We start from the raw sequence: 18030 nt of genomic DNA, 5'->3' as shown, positions 1-18030 counted from the left end.
CAAAATAGTTAATTTATGCAAAAAGATAAGTTTTGGCGTTAACCGCTTCTACTCTTGAGTCGTGAACATTTGGAAGATGGCGTTACACACTGTATCGTTAGTTACGCTATGCTTGATCGTAGTCGATCAAGTCGTAGTCGTAGTCGTAGAGGGTTGAATTGGCTCCTTGGCTGGCGAGGGTTACAGAATAAGCAAAGAGGACTACATAATCCCCGAATGACATTCGCCTGTACCAGTGGGTCGTAGACTCACCACTGCCGCTATCCGGAGTCGCAGCAGCGAGGGCAGAGTCAGGTGTGCTCGGGTAGAGACGGGAGGAGGCTGCAGCTCCAGAGCGTTTCGGCGAGTGTAACAAGAGGCCACCGCAGTCGACCACAGGCGGGCGTACTGAGCAGTGCTGGGGAGGGATGGTCTGAGAGTGCTGCGACGGACTCCGAGTGGGGGGCGGAGCAATGGCGTGGTCAGACAAGCATGCTTCGTTACGGCGTCGTACATCAAATTCAATGTTCAGGTAACCAATCCTTTACTTTAGGAGCTGCTGGATGCCGTGCACGGCATCCCGCAGCTCCTAATATTCCAGTTCATAATTGTTGTCTTTTGATATGAAACATTTGGTAGCATACTTTTATTAATTTTAGTGTGTTTTCATTTACAGGAATTTTTTAACCCTCGCACTGGTAGGGCATTTTTCATAGCGCGGCCTGGTTGTGGTGGGGGTGGGGGGGGGGGGGGAAGGTCGATGCGACGCCCCCCTTTGTGTTTCGAAACTAAGCGTCGTAGCGCTTCGCAACAAAGACCAGTCGATTGCTCTCAACTCGCGATTGGTGGTACATTTTTGAACTTAGGTCAATATTGGACCCAGCTATGGCAGGTCAAAGGTCACATTTCAGGGAAAAGCTATGATTTTCCAAGTTACTTAGCCAATATTGGCGAATCTATGAAAGATAGCGACATGAAACATTCACGACCGTGTTTCTTAACAAATAAGCAACAAAATGATGAATAGTTGACTGCATTTCAGTCATTACTGGCGTGACGTAATCCCCGGAAACACGGAAGGTCACACCCGCCGCCGGCGAGGACGGTCGTTATTGACCTGGGTTGACCTTACAAAGGTCAAGGAACAGCTTGGAAGGCGTTTAGGTGAAAACTGAGCCACTGATTCGTATTCAGGACCTCAAGAAACCCCATTAAACACAGCTCATATCACCGAGGTCAGCGTGTGAGCATGTGAGGTCATTGACTTTGGTTGATCTTAGAAAGGTCAATATACAATGTGCAGATTCATGTCCTGTCAAAATCTGACATAAATCACACGGAATAGTTTAGTTCTTGTCGATGAGATCACGCACAGTTACGCGGATTGTACGATTTTGTCAAAAAACGTTCGGAGGTTGTACCAATTATGACGTCATAGCTAAGTGCCCTGACACGACCCGATTTTTTTTTTACCAAAAGCTGCGCAAAGGATGCCCCAGAGGCTATGGGAAATTTCAGCACAATCCGACTAAAAGTTCGGAACCCATCGCCAAAAAAAAATCTCAGGGAAGGGGTCGCACCAACTGCCAGGGCAGGGGCTATGCTTTGGCACAATCAATTGATCTTCAATGCCATAAAAACTCAGCACAATTTTAGGCCCTTAATTTGAAAGCATTGAGTGCTGCTGATTTTTGTGTTTTCTTCCATTAAAAATGATGATCATGCAAACCTACGTCGAACAGGCACTTCAGATGGTGTATTGCAAATTTTGCCCCAGCTATAGACAAATGCATGCACTTTTACCGCTCTGGAAGGCAAAAGGACGAGAGGCGTGTAAGAAAATCGCACAGCTGCATGGAACTCAGGTCAATCACGGATCCAGTCCACATGGACATGTAAAATGGAAACTATCTTTTGACATTTTCCGGGACCATGATGCATACTCGTAATATGGTAAGCTTGGTACTAAGCATCATAAATGGACGCTCGTCCAAATTCGGAAGAACGCTGATTAATTTTTTTCAGTTGACCATTCAAACTAGCATTCCACTAGTCTCCTCTCCACCGATCGGGCATTCAACGACGAACTTACTAAGCATGGAGATTGCAGAATGTGGATGTTGCATCAACCCTTGCTTCCTTTCGCTTTTGCAAAATGAATCGTGCCGTGAATGTGTCTTTGCTTTTACAGGTTATTGGTAGCAGCCACGGCAGTCACATATATCACATGTATGATTTATCTTGTCAACTTCAGTGGCAAGAAGCGAATAGGAAGCCAACTTCATCACAACAGCAAGACGACACATTATGGCAAGTAATAGCTCCATTAGTGGCTAATGCCTGGTTAGCATTTCTTTAAAAATGATCATTTAGATTGTCAACTAGCTTTCTTTTTGAATCATATGTAACATTTCATTTCAATTACTTCATTACTATCTTCCACGCTACCGGCTGTGATGTCCCTATACCCACTCTTTCAGAATGAATTTTCGATATTTCGGTTTGAAATTCACTGTAATTTTGACTCTGGGTCTTGATTCACGACCTTCTGGAGGGCAAGGAGCAAATCTTTTTAAGGAGCTTTTTTAAAATGAATTTTAACCTAATTTTAGACGAGCTTTCAAGTCGGTGAAATTTTCCACACCAACATATAATAGTTCACATTCATTATTAATTTCTCACTTGAAAATATGTTCTGTTTATTTTGAAAACTCACTGGAAAAAGGTTTCCATGAGCCTAGAAGGAGGAAGGGACTGAGGGGGCAGGGAAAGGTCCGACCGATTCCCTCCCCTTTTATGTTAAGCACTGTGAAAACGCCAATACGGCCTACGAGTGAAGATGAATATGGTAATGTCACTTGATTGGCCTGAGCTCAGTCGACCTGTTCGAAAATTCCGGAACAGACATATATTTAGGTTGTAAGTGCCATTGACGTTGCAATTTGCTGAATGTTTCGTCTTCTTGCGAAACGTTTCTGACAATGAAAACGCTGCGAAATTGAGTCCCTTTTTTCGTCCAAAAGTTTACTTACGACGTTATGACACCTGACCACACTTGAACTTGAAGCAATAAAAGTTTGCGTTTGAATTGTAAATCAGGTAGCAAATATTGAGCTTTCTTCCTTTTAGCGAATTTTGAGCAACACTGGAAAGAATCTACATAGCTCTTTGTGCCAAGAACTAGGCCGGGGAATGTTTCCATTAATAAAAATTGCTAGATTTTGCGGAGTATTTCGTTCACTCCACGATTGACTGACTAAGACTAGCACCTCCATTTCAGGTGCTGCATCCGTCGGGAACTCAACAGCTGGAGATCGCTGTCTACGTTTGTTCTCGCTCTCCGAGTCTCGGATGTTCTGGGAGGAGCCGTCACAGGACTGGCCAGGGTCATGTCGTGGCTCCGGTCTCCCCGCGAGCGAGTCGACCACGTGTCTGACAAAACTGCGGGAGAGACGTGGCCGGCCTTCTCTCGTCATGTTCATCGGTGATTCCCGAGCGCGCATTATCTTTATGAAACTATACGATACTCTAGAACATTTGAACAAGCGCGATATTGTGCAAGATGACTTCAAGGAGAAACCAAACGCCACATTTCTGGACCATGGCAAGAGGGTACGCTGTCTCCATGTATTCCGTAACAGGCTCTCGAGGTTCTCGTGCTACATGGAAGCGTCCAGTGACCTGGTGCACGCCACGTTCCACTGGACTCCGTTTCTGAGCGCTGGCTACGCAGAGCGGCTGGCAGTGGTGGAACGGGACTGCCGCGAAGGCACGGCCTGCCCGGACCTCATCGTCCTCACACTGGGCATGTGGTACGCCAAGAAGACCTCCGGCTGCCAGCGCCTAGGCACGATGGGCTGTCCGCTGCAGCTCAGGGACGAGCTAGACAGGCTGGTGCCGGTGCTGCAGACCCTCTCCCAGCGGATACAGGTCGTGTACCGTATCGATGGACCTGACTTTCTGGACGGCGAGGGTGTCAAGTCGAGCTTCAACGACGACATCCTGGCGGTGACAGCGATTGTCACCGAGACGCTGAGACGCAAGGTGAGTGTATGCACGTTGCACAATGCATAGCTTGCACTAGTTAATACCCTGACACGCAGGTGCACGCCATTAAATTGTGATTGTTAGTTGCACAAAATTCAAAATTATTCTCCTCTTGAGTGTATTTACTATTTCTATATTCTTGCAAGAAATATGCTATAACGACCATTTACATTCCTTAGCCCACTGGCTGGGGTATTCAGCAGAATATACCCTGTTGGGGGAGGGGTGGGGGTAGAATCTGCCTCCTGTCTAAAATCCGAACGCTTTGCATAAGTAGGTCACAGGCTAGGGTACGTCGGGTCGGGTCTAGGGTACAAACAACAAATTTCTACGTTATTGGCTTTGAAGCCAAATTGACCAAGAATTGATTCAGATTGATTGACGCATTACACTATGACGCATTGACGCATTACACTATGCAACAAAAAATGAAAAATTTTCTGTTCCTGGAAAGCGACCAAATTTTTCTTATTCATTGGGTCCTATTATAACCGAAATGGGCATTAGTTTTGATCTGAAAATGCTTTTCCGGTTTTCAGAGACGATTTTCGATTTTTGGCCCCGAAATTCGGTTTTTGGCCCACCGTGTCCGATGTAATTGAGTAATCGACTCGCGGTAACTTTCATCGCCTTTCCTATGCCACAAGCTTTCGAATGATATCTGGTTTTGCATATTTGCGTGCAAAAATAACGTCATAAATCTATGTTAAAGTAAGAAAATGTTGAAATTTTGTAAAATTTTGACATTTTTTTCGATTTCATTTCAAAATAGAGGAAAAACTAAAGACCCCATCCAAATTCTGAGCCCAGTTCCTTGAAGAGCATTCAATTTCCGTTCGGAAGGTACCTTTTTAGTGCATTTTATCGGATTCCTGTGGCGTCCAGATTGAGTTAACCTAAACACATATCCTAAGTCATATCACATAGCATTAACCTGATAACGTATGTTAACGCCATAGGATCAACGAGGGGTCAACTGAGGTCATTTTGTTGACCCCTTGTGACCTCGGGTCACACGCAGGAACTTACTTTTGAGCAGTCCTGTCGCTCAGAATCTTGATCTGTTGGGGGCCCGTTTTTCAAGTGACTCAATCTGGACGCCACAGTAAACCGATAAAATGCACTAAAATAGTACCTTCCGAACGGAAATTGAATGCTCTTCAAGGAACTGGGCTCAGAATTTGGATAGGGCCTTTAGTTTTTTCTCTATTTTGAAATGAAATCGAAAAAAATGTCAAATTTTTACAAAATTTCAATATTTTCTTACTTTAACATAGATTTATGACGTTATTTTTACACGCAAATATGCAAAACCGGATATCATTCGAAAGCTTGTGGCATAGGAAGGGCGATGAAAGTTACCGCGAGTCGATTACTCAATTACACCGGACACAGTGGGCCAAAAACCGAATTTCGGGGCCAAAAATCGAAAATCGTCTCTGAAAACCGGAAAAGCATTTTCAGATCGAAACAAATGCCCATTTCGGTTATAATGGGACCCAATGAGTCCAAAAAATCGGTCGTTACTCAGGAACAAAATGACTGTTGCATAGTGTTATGAGGCTTCCAAGACGGGCTGCACTGCCTACCTATAACAACACCATGCAAGGGTTAAGGTTAAGGTCAGGTCAGGTCAAGTCCCCAGTGACGAACCATTGAAAAGCATCTGAAACACATGTCATGGGTGGGTGGACACAGAACTCCTTGTACAGGGTGTCCCAAAAGAAAGGTCATGATTTAAAACTTAAATATCTCGAGAAGTAAGAGTCCGAATCACTTCCAATTTTAACACGTGCAAGGTACATCCATAAAATTATTTTCTTGCATGCTTAACCCTCGCCGGCCGAGGGGGGGGGGGGCGGGTGCCGCCCCCCCCCCATAGGGTTTTTTCGCGATAGCTCCGAACACGCTGGCGATAGAGAGCTGAAACTTGGCATACCTGACCTTTGATCCAAGCCGGATCTTTTGACACCAACCGCATTTTTGGGTCAGGTCAGGTCACTGACCTATGACGTCATATGTGAACCTCTGCACGGCCTTCAGATGTCGCAACTTCGCAACGCCCTCACTGCCAGAGGAGAAGTCACAGGGAAATGAAACTTGCAGGATCTAGTATCCATTATGAGTCCCACAACTTGTATATCTCGGATTTTTCCTAAAGGTCATATGAGGTCAGGTCATTTTCGTGACCTCACCATTATAAGTCAATGGGGAAAAATTCAAACTGCTATTCTGGCGCCGGGAACGATCTCCAACTATCTCAAGCACAGAGAATCGTGATTTGATGCACTCCTTGCAAGGTTAGATGCGTCACTTTTGCAATGTTGACCTTGCGTGACGTCATGTATGACGTCATCAAGGTCATATTAGTTTTTCGTCAATAACTCTTGATCAAATTGAGCTAGCGAGTCGGGAAAGCCACCAATGGACTCAGGAAGACCTGCCGAATCGAATGATATGCGACATGACCCCTTTCGACCAACTTCGTGACCTGGGGGTGCTGACCTGACCTTGACCTGAGGTCAACACCCCAAATTGACCTGACCCGGACAAAAAGTATATCATTCGACGCGCCTGAGCGAGACAAACACGATGCTGCCAAAATCGGCGCTCTGCGACCGTTTTTTACGAAGTTATTCACCAAAAACTGAACCGTACCTTGGGGCACTTGACCTGACCTCAGAGGTCACCGGTTGACCTAGGACCTTAAAATCGGGTACCAATCTCTGCGTCTCGTAACGGCGCACACGCTCGTTTTTTCCGCGACGCGCTAGCTCTACCAGGGGCGAAACGGCGAGGGGGGGTCGTACCCGCCCCCCCCCCCTCGGCCGGCGCGTATGTAGAAAACCAATAGGTCCGGCGAGGGTTAAACCATTTTTGATCATAACTACACCGAGCAGTAGGCTTAAAACTGAGAAGGTCGAAATTCAACTCTTAGAGAGGGTCCGTCATTAAAACAAAGGGTAAATACCGCCCAGTTTTCGGCCCTAAGCAGACCCTATCAGCTCGCCCTATCTCTGAACTCATGCATAGTTTCGCCTCAACCGGTAAAACGTCAGAAAAAAAGGTATAATGTACGCACAGGGCATGTATACTTAGCCACCTGTGCTTCGAGGTCCTGAGGACGACAGCGGGAACCGGGTGAAAATAAATCAAGAGAGGTGGCCGAGAGTCCTCCCAGTGGTTCTTCCGCTCGTCGCAACGCAGCTATGCCGACACCATCAACCAGCAGTGGTTTCAGCAGGATGGAGACTATGCTTGCACCGTCCTGAAGATCATGCATTGTCTCCGAGAGTGGATGTGAGATCGCATAATTTTCAGTCAGGGCAACGCCATTGAATGGCCTCCGCGGTCACCTGACGTTACACCTTCATATTTTTATTCTCTGGGTACACAACGGAAAGGTTGTCTGTTAGGACAACCCAACGAGCCGGGAAGAACTAAGGGATGATCCCTGCGAGCAAACATAAGCGGCATCTCACCAGAAAATCGCTCCAGAATAGTGGAGGAAGTAAAACGCAGTCTATTCGTGCACGCGGCCCGAAATGGTAGCCATGCAGAAAAGCAGCAAATGTGGGGCTACGAGCCAATGTATTGACTCATATGTATATCAGAATAAAATTTTATAAAATGCTCTTTCAAATGATGTCCTATTTATTTCTATCCATCGCGTATTTTTGGCGGTGTGGCCAGAACAAATGATGACCTTACTTTTGGGACACCCTGTATACTTACGCTAGCAGCTGGAAAGCATTAAAACTGCAGCAAGGTTCAAGGTGGTGTTCAAAACATGCTTAAAAAAGACTGAATCACAAATTCGTTTAACGAAATTTTATCAAAGCCTCGCTCTTCTATAGGATTTTCGTCCTAAGCTATGGAGGGAATGCTAACATCCGTTCCGACACCTCTGTTTAAAGGTAGTGTGCCACCTTTGAAAGATTTCCCATTTTATTTTTCCTAGGATAAGAAGCTTCTGTTTTTACCTATTATCGCAAAAAAATCAAAAATGGGCCTGGAATAGTGCCTTTTTCGCCTAAAAGTTTATCGGTTTTTAGATATGTATAACAACTGTAGTGGGCTCACCTGCAAACAGGCGTCGGGCAACAATCGCGAATGCGGCGCACTTGTGACAATAAGCAAAGGTGATTATAGTGTTACGACCATACGACGTACGGGAATGAGTTATCAGCTGTCTAATCGTAGACAACACAATGTCGAGCCTTAAACTGTAAGCCCGTATTGGTATTGTTTCTTGTATTTGGCTGTCGAACATTATTTATGGTTTGAAATATGATTTTATGTAAAATAATTGATATGAAAAAGCCGTCTTATAAGTTATGACCCCATTTCACCACACGCAAGTGGCAGAAATGACGATGATCAGCTGACGCATTTTTCTTGGCCGAAGTCAGAGCGCGCAGCCCGACGCACCACCACCGCACCACAAAGTATGAGCAGAAGCCGCGCCCAAAGCCAGGGCCCCGGTAACGTGAGGTAGCCGAGTCGGGGCAGCGTGCGCTGACCCAAGCCGGGGCCGCAGCTTTGGGCGCGGTCTACCGCATCCCCGCGGGCAGCCCCGGGCTATCACATGACACCGGGAGGACGCGCGGCTCCGGCTTGGGTCAGCGCACGCTGCCCTTTTTTTTTTTTTTTGAATTTTGCTCCCGACAGGCCGAGGCCCTGGTCGGGGTAGGGGGAAGTTACTAGCTGGCAATTAGCCAGATCTTCCGTTTTACTTTACTTTAATGCCGGCTATGTTATTCCGGCCCAAGGCAATATCAAGAACAAAGTTTACGTTAGCCCGGCTCATGTGACGTCCGGTGGAAGCAAGTGCAAGGGAAAGCCAGAAAGGGTGCCTGACTCGTTACATTGACTCGGCTACCTCACGTTACCGGGGCCCTGGCTTTGGGCATGGTCTACCGCACCACCTAACAGGCGTGTTCGAAACCGCAGGAGCTGATGATGAACGGGTTTATCGAAACTTGATTGGATGAGCATATCGGTAATAGCGATTTCAGTGTGTGCATTTATTGTTCATAGTGGTGTGAAATGTGGTTGGGGTACGACCGACAACCCGTCGGGGCGAATTTCGCACTGGGGTACTCAAAATTTGAAGAATTTAAGACGTTTCCATGAGTTTTGAAGGTATGGATAAGTTCTAAAAATCCGGTTCTCCTTATCTGGGCCATTAACTCCATACGGTCCAAGAAAGCTGGCACACTACCTTTAACCACATGGGTCCAATCTTATAAAATGCCGTACTATTTATTCTATTCACGGCACTTGATAACATTTAGAGTGATACCAGTGCTGACAAACGGTTATCCGAGTCAACGAAATGATTGTTTGGACCGTCGACATACGACGGACTGAATTGCGTGAAAACCATTTTGCATTTGATAGCCGTTTTCTGGAGCTGAACTTCAGCCAGTGCTGCCATAGGTATCCATTCCACGGCCAGTGGCGTAGCCAGAAATCAGCAAAAGGGGGGGGCCATGGTGCTCGCGGGGGGCGACTTTTTCCCTTGAGTGGGGCGCCATTGTCAGCTAGTGACAGAGGTGTCAGTCTAAAATGTAACGTCAACGTTTTGTTTATGCCTGAATGAATAGGTGTTCCGAAATACGAGTGTAAGAGCCAGGTTTCGCTGGGTTTTCATAACATCCATTGAAAGCAATCTGCAGTCCAGTTTTTTTTTTAATCCATTAAGTCTTCATCTTGAGGGATACCGCGCCGTGCTAGGGGGGGGGGGGGCGTTTTTACCCCCCCCCCCCCCACTCAGGTGTTTCGCGAAGATCTTAAAAACGGCGGCGCTGCGCGCCGCCGCTTTTGGCACACCTGTTTATACACCCTTTCTGCACATATGAAAATTTCAAACACGGTTCTTTCAAGGTCAGGTCACCAGGTCTCAAGTGACCTTATCACCTTATCTCATGGAACAAGTTTCAATGCTCGCTATAGCTACACCGAATGAAGGATCGCTTTGAAACTTTCAGCGATTGATAAGAGTAAAAGTAGGTAGGTATGTATAAGATGTATTTCGTTGTATTTCGATATCTGTGACCTAAGGTCAGGTCAATTTTGCGACCTCCCCATTATAGGTAAAGTCAACGGGAGAAAATTTAAATGCGCCTCTTTTGGACGTACATCGTTCTAAACACTCTCAAACATCGGCTTATGGGTAAACACAACACACTGAATAAGAAAATTTGCACCCATGACCCCTCTGTGTGCCCCTGAGGTCGTCTCAGGTAATGAAAGGTCCCCGGCAGTTTTTTGACAATAACTTTTGATAAGAACATGCTAGACCGGTGAAAACACCTCAGGTGTGCTCAGCTCAACGATACGGATCGATGGATATGCGACATGACCTATTTCGGTCACGTCATGACCTTGACCTGGGGTCAAATTTTCCGAATGACTTTTCAAGATCAAATTATAGTTAAATTGACGCGGCTCGACGAGAGGAACACGATGCTGGGAAAAATAATATCATGACTCTTACGCCAAAAGTTATTACCGAAAAACATCGCAAGAACGGCTATTTTTGGAGTTTTTGCCATCTGGCGGCTAAACTAATGACCTGAGGTCAAATCAGAGGACAAATTCAAGAAAGACCGCTAAAAGGGCTATGGAATGCGCTGTTCTGCGGCGCCGTAGCTGTATTGGTTCCCAAGTTATGCGCCGGTTTTTCAAAATTGAAATATGCAAAATTTGATTTTTGATGATCTCTGGCGACCTGACCTTTGACTAGAGACCAGTTTTACCAACAGAAAAATTGCCGCCTGCCGGAATTGTCTGCCTAAAGACCGTTTCACATACGGAGCGTAAATGCGATGGGCACGTAAGCGGATAGGGCTTTACCGTATGTGAAGTGGCCTAGTAAAAAAATTCTGGCAGGCGGCTACTTTTCTGTTAGTAAAACTGGCCTCTGACCTACAAATGACCGTTGTATTTCCCTCATTATTTTTACGCTCCTTCGAAGTCACTTACTGCGTGTCGCTACATGGCCCACTCCACAGAAAACTCAGACCACCAGCACGGCGTGGGTTAAGCACGATATAGTAAACGAACTCAGGCTACGAACATTTTTATAAGACGCATGTATGCGAATGCGAGACGGTAAAATATACGTTGATCAACCATGGACACATTATTTGCAAGAAGTTGTCTCCAGGTTCACTCACTGATACAAACTGACCTGTGGGCTGCGGCCTGCGGTCGACCGGGGTGGCCGTGCTTAGAACCTCAGACCGCACGTGTGTAGGATTAACACCGCAACTAACTGCCTAAATCTGAATCGAGGAACGACTTGAACATGACAACACACCAAGTCAAGTCACCCTAGTTTTGATGTTTCTTATAGGTACCTTGGTTTGGATACCGGTTGCGACCTTCCGCAAGCAAAAGATGCACAATTGAATTGCTTATGATTGTGCTTATAATTATCGTTCGCTCTCAGATTTCAGTTAGGATTCCGCCCTGATTTTGAGGGGGCAACCGTGGTGAAGGGTCGGCAATGGCATGACATTAGGAAGCGGCACCGTGCCGAGGGGCGGCATCACCAGAGATGGGCGCCATTGCGCCATTGTGATGGTCCGACTGTGACGTTCAGAGTGGCACCAGTGGTTTCAAAGGGGCGCCATGGATCTTGGATGGGACGACTGAAGTCCCCGTTCAGGTGGGCGCCATGAGGGGCGCCAGCGACCTTGGATGGGGCGAATGTGATCTTCAGAAGGGCGCTGAGGGGCGCCATTGGGCTTGGATGGAGCCACCGTTGCCTTCAGCAGTGCGCCGGACGCTATGGAGGGGCGCCATTCAGCTTGGATGGGGCGACTGTAGTCTCAAGGGGCGTCTCGGATGGGGCGACTGTAGTATCAAGTGGCGTCTCGGATGGGGTGCCGGTGCTCTAGAGGGGCGCCATTGGTTTCAGGGGAGCGCCATCGATCTTAGATGGGGCAGCTGTAGTCTCCGTTCAGGTAGGCGCCAGTGGCTTTTGATGGGCGCCATCGACCCTGGGGTTTGGAATGCTCTGGTTTCCGGAGGGGCGCCCTTCAACATTGGGGTTCAGGTTCTCGTTGGGGGTGCCCTGGAGAACATTGGGAGTGTCCAGGTACCCCCCAAAGAGATATTAAGTTCGATCCCTGCTTGCATTTCACTTTTTATTTCATGTTCCCTCAGTAAAACGGCATCAGCCTAGTTGGCGCTACTTGGGGCGCCATCTGGGCGGCTAGGCGAAAAGGGGGGGCCATGGCCCCCATGGCCCCCCCCTGTCTACGCCACTGTCCACGGCGTTTATCAGATTGAGCCCAGTGGTCGAGCGAGTGGGTCAAGTCGAGGGGCAACCCATGTAACTTGCATCGCGCCACTCCGTGAACCGTTATACCTTGTGAGTTCTAGTCCATGAACGTCTGCAGCTGACCCACAACACCCAACCTCTGGCTTCGATGTCTGCACCGAGACGCCGACTGCGACCGCTTTTGCAGGAGCGTGTCGGACCGCGGGCGGATCTACGTTGTAACGTAGAGAACATTAATTACATACCGGCTCTGCACACCGACTTGTAAGAGGTTGCATACATGCATAAATAACCAGATACGATGGTTATGTGGGTTGTTTTTGCAGAGCATTTGAGTGTATGGGCAGCTTTACAACATCACACTTTACAATACTGTTCGGCATGCATGTCACGCATGTGCACGAATGTATTGCTGCAAAGTGATGCAGTGCCTATAGCAGCGTTCAGGAAGGGTCCTATTTGTGTGTTGGTTGTATTCAATGTTTGCATTTGATTATGTATGTACGTGACATTTATTGTATGTCACACCGCTGGTCCGTGATTCTCGCTAGTGGGGCATTGAAGCAAAAATACCGTCATATGTTCATCTAACCGGATTGCTTTAAATCCTCGCATTCCTTCTACCTAGATCGTTCCTGTTTTTTTTTTTTGCATGCTGGCTCCTTTTCCACTCATTCTTTGGTGATTTTGTGGTGTGCCTCGTTCATCCCGTCCAAATTAATGATGTCCGGATGTTTTCTGGCTTAGTTATGACAAGTATCCATATAAGTCCCTTAGTGGCAAAAGATGGAGCAATAACACTTAAAACAATGGCAAGGCATCGGGTGTTGGTTGGACTCCGTATTTGTGTGCTTGTGGTATATCGACTTCCTTTTTTTATATCATACAAAGGACGAAAGGCGCACGTAGACCTTCAAACGGAAAATTATTTCAGGGCCAACGCACTTTGTGCGAACGATAGTTTTGGAGTTGGACCCTTGTTATTAACACTTTAACCCGGCACCGCCTGGGCTATTTCCGTACCCACGACAGCCTGGGGGGGGGGGGGGGGAAGTCGGATCCGATCCCCCCCCCTGTTACCTCGAGAACCATTGGTCGCATCGAGCCCCGCGAGGCGGCGTTCGAAAGGTCTCTACGAGACCTTCCCAAAGCACTCTTAAGATTTTGAGATTGAGGTCAACTTTCGGGTCAAGGTCAGGTCAAAGGTCAAATTCTGGGGTTTTGCATGATTAGGCTTACGGACAGCGGAATCGATAGCTGCTGCTCGAAACTCACCAAAAATGACCTCAAAGGCCTAGTGAAGGTACCATGTGCGTATAGGGGTCATACTAAGTACGGGTCAAGGTCAGGTCAGGTCACGAAAGGTCACGGTTTTCACTTTCTGCTACATGGGCGTGCGACACATGTTTTATGGCTTATTTTTCACGCCGAATCCGATGGTAATGGTTATATGTGACCCCAAGTCACTGTGCTGGTGATAGGTGTGCATTGAAAGCATAAAAAATCGTTTATACCATACATAACTAAACGAGGGCTGAGAAAAAAGGTCAATTTTTTAACTTTTTACTTTTGACATAAAATGCACTTTTCTAGACGAGCTTTGTCCCAGGAATCTAGTGGTGCCATTTGTTTTCACATGCGATGTTCAGATGTGCCTCTAATTCACGAAAATGATTATGACGTCACCATGCCCTATGCATGTTGGAGCTATTTTTTACAATTTGGGGGTCAAAAATCAAGATAGAAAGTTGAAATTTGGGACATATAATGTTCTAATAGAGCTCTATAACATATATTCCAGTATTTTGGAAATTCTCAAAATTTTGGATTTTGTTAGCTGTTTTCAAAAAATATAGTTTTGTGAATTTTTAGGGGTGAAAAACGCATTTTATGGAAACTCCGAGATAGCCATTTTAAAGAACTTGTTGAGCTGCGTCTATTTATGTCCTTAATTTGCAATTTGCTTCAAACCCTGTTTTTTGGCGATTTTTTAAACATTTACCACTTTTTGACTAAAAACGTTATTCTTGAGTTATTCAAGAAAAACGGAGGGGGGGGGGGTCGGATCCGACCCCCCCCCAGGCGGTCGCGGGTTAATACCCAAACTTTTGTTGGTCCTACTTTCTAAGCAATGCTTCGAGGCCAATTTGGAGTTTAAACAGAAAAGAAAATGGACGACAGCATAACACAAGCCATTGGTTGATGTCGCCCGCTGGCATTTGCTAAACCGAAAGTTTTCTGCTCAATGAAAGTTTTTGTGTCAGTACTTTGCAATGAAAAGCCTTCATACTGTAGGTAAGAATAAAACACAGGTGGTATTGGAACATTGCAAACAATATTATTTGCACGTCGTTATTTCTGATGAGTTTGATGAATATTTGAATACCATACTGTACATTTGAAAAAAACTCACCTATAATAGTTACTGTTGCCGGCACAGTGCACACATCATGACGCGACGCGTCGTCCCGCCAGTATTGTGCAGTGTGCACGTCGCCATGACTGATTAGAATTGGCCAGAAAACCGTTACGGGGCCGGCGCCGATGCCCCGCCAGGGTACGTCTCTTGAGTTCAACGGATTCAAAGATAATGACGCTGATAGGTATGCAATGAAAGGAAAGCTGGCCAAGACTGCACAGTCACCCCAGTCTCATCCAATCGACAGAGCACGCCCGCGGCAGCAGGCCGCAGCGGCGACGGGCGGCTGTAACAGCCGCCTATTGTCGGACGACTTCGGTGGGCACGACAGAGCCTTCGTGAAGTCACCGTGACTTGGCGTCCGTGACACCAGCATGACGAAGCGGCATGACTTTCGGAGCGCAATGACTTGACATGGACTTGATTACGCTGTCTTCAGACCAAGCGCATGAGCTATGATCTAGGCAATGATAAGGAATATCACGAAGATTCCGATTCTAAGGTTTTAGGTCATTGGTTGACCTTCCAGGTCAGGTCAATGACCCAAAAGTCGGAAAAATCGGGACCTTAGTAAAATGTGGCTGCTATGCCATTTTTCGGGGTGCTGATCACGAATGTCATGCTAGTCTTGATCAAGGATGATGTCTTCATGCATTTAAGCCAGGTCGGGTCAGGTCAGGTCAGGTCAACCAGTAGGGGTCCTGCCGGGTATTCGTAATAGGTGTCAACCACCTCTGACAGCTTTGTAACATGCTTCAAAGGCACCAAAACTGCATACGTCATAAGTTTTCAAATTGTTGCTAAATTCGAATTTAGCTCCAAAAACTAGCCTATAGAAACATGTAAAACTCTAAAAGCTGAACCGGGACCATCAAAAGTCAATGACCTTACCTGACCTTCAGGTGACCTTGAAATCCACCCTAATGCATGGGACGAACATCATATCACATGTTTGAACGCTTGAACCCACGAAAAGACTGCAAACGCGCGGCTGCCCGCTAATGCGAGCCGACAAACGCCGAACCGCGATTCCGGCCAAACATGGCCTTGAAAAGTAAGTCACGGGTCAAAGGTCATTTGGGTCAGGGTAATGAAATTGTTTAGGGTAGGTGTAAAATTGTTTAACGCGATGGTACTGAAAGTTTCGTCGCGATCGGCCGCTTTTTACGCGAGTTATTTGCGAAAAACCGAGGGGAATCTTTTCCACCCCCTATTCGGATGAGGGTTACTCTGTTTATTTTTTTTTCTAGTCATTTGAAGATGGAATGCACATTACAGAACGATATCTTCATTCGGGGACTCATTTGAATCATGCTCAGTAAACGGAATGGTCTTATTTTTACGCTTTAATCAATGTGAGGTCAGATGCGTGGCAACTTACATATATTCTCACTAGAACAAAAAATGTCAGGGTGAGGATTCTAAAATATTGATGGAAACATTTTGATGAAAGGGAGAGATGGGGGAGAGACAAATAAAAAGAAAGAGTAGTAGCTGGAGAGAGAGAGAGAGAGAGAGAGAGAGGGAGGGAGGGAGGGAGAGAGAGAGAGAGAGAGAAAGAGAGAGAGAGAGAGAGAGAGAGAGAGAGAGAGAGAGAGAGAGAGAGAGAGAGAGAGAGAGAGAGAGAGAGAGAGAGAGAGAGAGAGAGAGAGAGAGAGAGAGAGAATATGATTGCCGAAAAGGAACAAGAAGAGAGTGGCCAAGATTTAGATGGTGTCTCCAATGGCTTTCCATTGGTTTTCTGTCGTTGACCTACTGTGTCATGCGGATTGCCTCTGGATGCGGACTCGCCCCCGAAAGCACCGTTTGAGGACTTTCCGCTGCGCTTTTCCGTAAGAATGACTCAGCACTGTCGTGTTTCTACGAGAACCCAAATAGCTCTTGACGAGGATGACTCGGTAGAGTCGCGTGCAGAAATAACTAATAAGTCCATGGTGCAGGTGGAACTGAGGAGGGCGGGGAGAATCTCTCTCTCTCTCTCTCTCTCTCTCTCTCTCTCTCTCTCTCTCTCTCTCCCTCTCTCTCTCTCTCTCTCTCTCTCTCTCTCTCTCTCTCTCTCTCGGTCCAGCAGACATGTCCAGTGTCCAATGTCCAGATTGACAGAATCTGATTAGCTGAGGCAGCGACTGTGGATGCAGAGAAGGACTGGTCTGACACTCACACACCTGACGACAGCATGACCCTGTTCACAGGTGCCGCAAGTGCAACTTTGGACCTCCTCCCTGGCGGAGACAATCCGATTCCAGCACACATTCTGCCGCCAACTGGCGGCCAGCCAGCTACTCCTGAAGGTGAAAAACCGGCATGAATGCATGGATAGCAACCACGTGGGTGACACGGTGCGGCTGTCGGCGGTGGGCGCGATCCTGCGCTACCTGTGCCGGGATGTGGAGCGCCACCCGGCGGGACACTGCTGTCACCAGAGCGTGTGACACCGGCGGGACACCGCTGTCACCAGAGTGTCTGACACTGGCGGGACACTGCTGTCACCATAGTGTCTGACACCGGCGGGACACCGCTGTCACTAGTGACTGACACTAGCGTGACACTACAGCTGCCATCAAAGTGACTGACACGGTGTCAGCGCCGCTACCGGAGTGTCAGTGGTGTTTTCAGTGACGGTGTCGGTAACAGTGTTGTTGTCGTTGTGGTGTTGACATCGCTACCGCTTCATGCACTGTGTTAAAACAGACTCTGCGAGGAAGCTCACTGCTGTGACGAAGTCGGTAATGGGACGCATGAAGTGATGTTCACGGGGTACATGTATTGTTGTCTTTCCATTTATTTATTAATTTATTTATTTATTCATTTTCGCTTCATAGCTGTCCATTCCTGTTTACATACATCACAGACCTTCAATGGTGACCTGGTAACTGGTAAATGGTGATATGGTAACGTGTCATTGAAGGATTGCGACGGCATGTGTAATTGTGTATACCTAAAGAAGAAGTGCTTAACTGATTAGGTATACTGTCACACAATGAAAACAAGATAGAAAAATAGGTAAATAAATAAAACGGAACGATTAAATACATATAACCAGCCACCCATACCTAAAACAGAACGCATACCGTTCAGCTCACCTCAAGCCATTCCAAAGAAAAAGTTGTTCAGTGGTCTATGTAATGTTTCAGTGGTCAACGTTTGTCCTCCCCGTGGCCTAGTGGATAAGGCGTCCGTCTCCTAACTCGGTGGCAGCGAGTTCGCGGCTGGGAAACTCCACGTCGTTTGACCCGCGTTCCTATATTAACCCGCGCACCGACGGGGGGGGGGCGGATATCCGCCCCCC

General features: G+C 46.9%; 1 protein-coding gene across 2 annotated transcripts; it reads left to right on the top strand.

Moving 5' to 3' along the window:
• Nucleotides 1–364: 364 nt before the first annotated feature.
• LOC122370651 lies at nucleotides 365–17800 on the top strand. Of its 2 annotated transcripts, XM_043346437.1 has the most exons (4): nucleotides 365–511; nucleotides 2171–2289; nucleotides 3260–4023; nucleotides 16934–17800. In XM_043346437.1, the coding sequence occupies exons 1-4, from the start codon at nucleotides 453–455 to the stop codon at nucleotides 17171–17173; spliced, it is 1182 nt and encodes a 393-aa protein (XP_043202372.1). In that variant the 5' UTR covers nucleotides 365–452; the 3' UTR covers nucleotides 17174–17800. The 2 variants fall into 2 exon arrangements, with proteins under 2 accessions (XP_043202372.1, XP_043202373.1); XM_043346438.1 differs by lacking the exon at nucleotides 2171–2289 and having other exon boundaries at nucleotides 381–511; nucleotides 16934–17227.
• Nucleotides 17801–18030: the final 230 nt, after the last annotated feature.

The sequence above is a fragment of the Amphibalanus amphitrite genome, unplaced genomic scaffold, assembly GCF_019059575.1.
Source record: "Amphibalanus amphitrite isolate SeventyFive unplaced genomic scaffold, NRLGWU_Aamphi_draft 001155F_arrow, whole genome shotgun sequence".
In the NCBI taxonomy this organism is placed as follows: Eukaryota; Metazoa; Arthropoda; class Thecostraca; order Balanomorpha; family Balanidae; genus Amphibalanus; species Amphibalanus amphitrite.
The sequence above is the reverse complement of the archived record's forward strand: the minus strand, read 5'-3'. Positions and strand labels throughout refer to the sequence as shown.

What these genes read in the sequence shown, in the direction of transcription:
- LOC122370651 (XM_043346437.1), top strand. Translation starts at nt 453, where the DNA reads ATGGCGTGGTCAGACAAGCATGCTTCGTTACGGCGTCGTACATCAAAT. An exon ending in ACATCAAATTCAATGTTCAG is followed by an intron (nt 512 to 2,170) that starts GTAACCAATCCT and finishes TTGCTTTTACAG; the next exon opens with GTTATTGGTAGCAGCCACGG. An exon ending in CCGAGACGCTGAGACGCAAG is followed by an intron (nt 4,024 to 16,933) that starts GTGAGTGTATGC and finishes CCCTGTTCACAG; the next exon opens with GTGCCGCAAGTGCAACTTTG.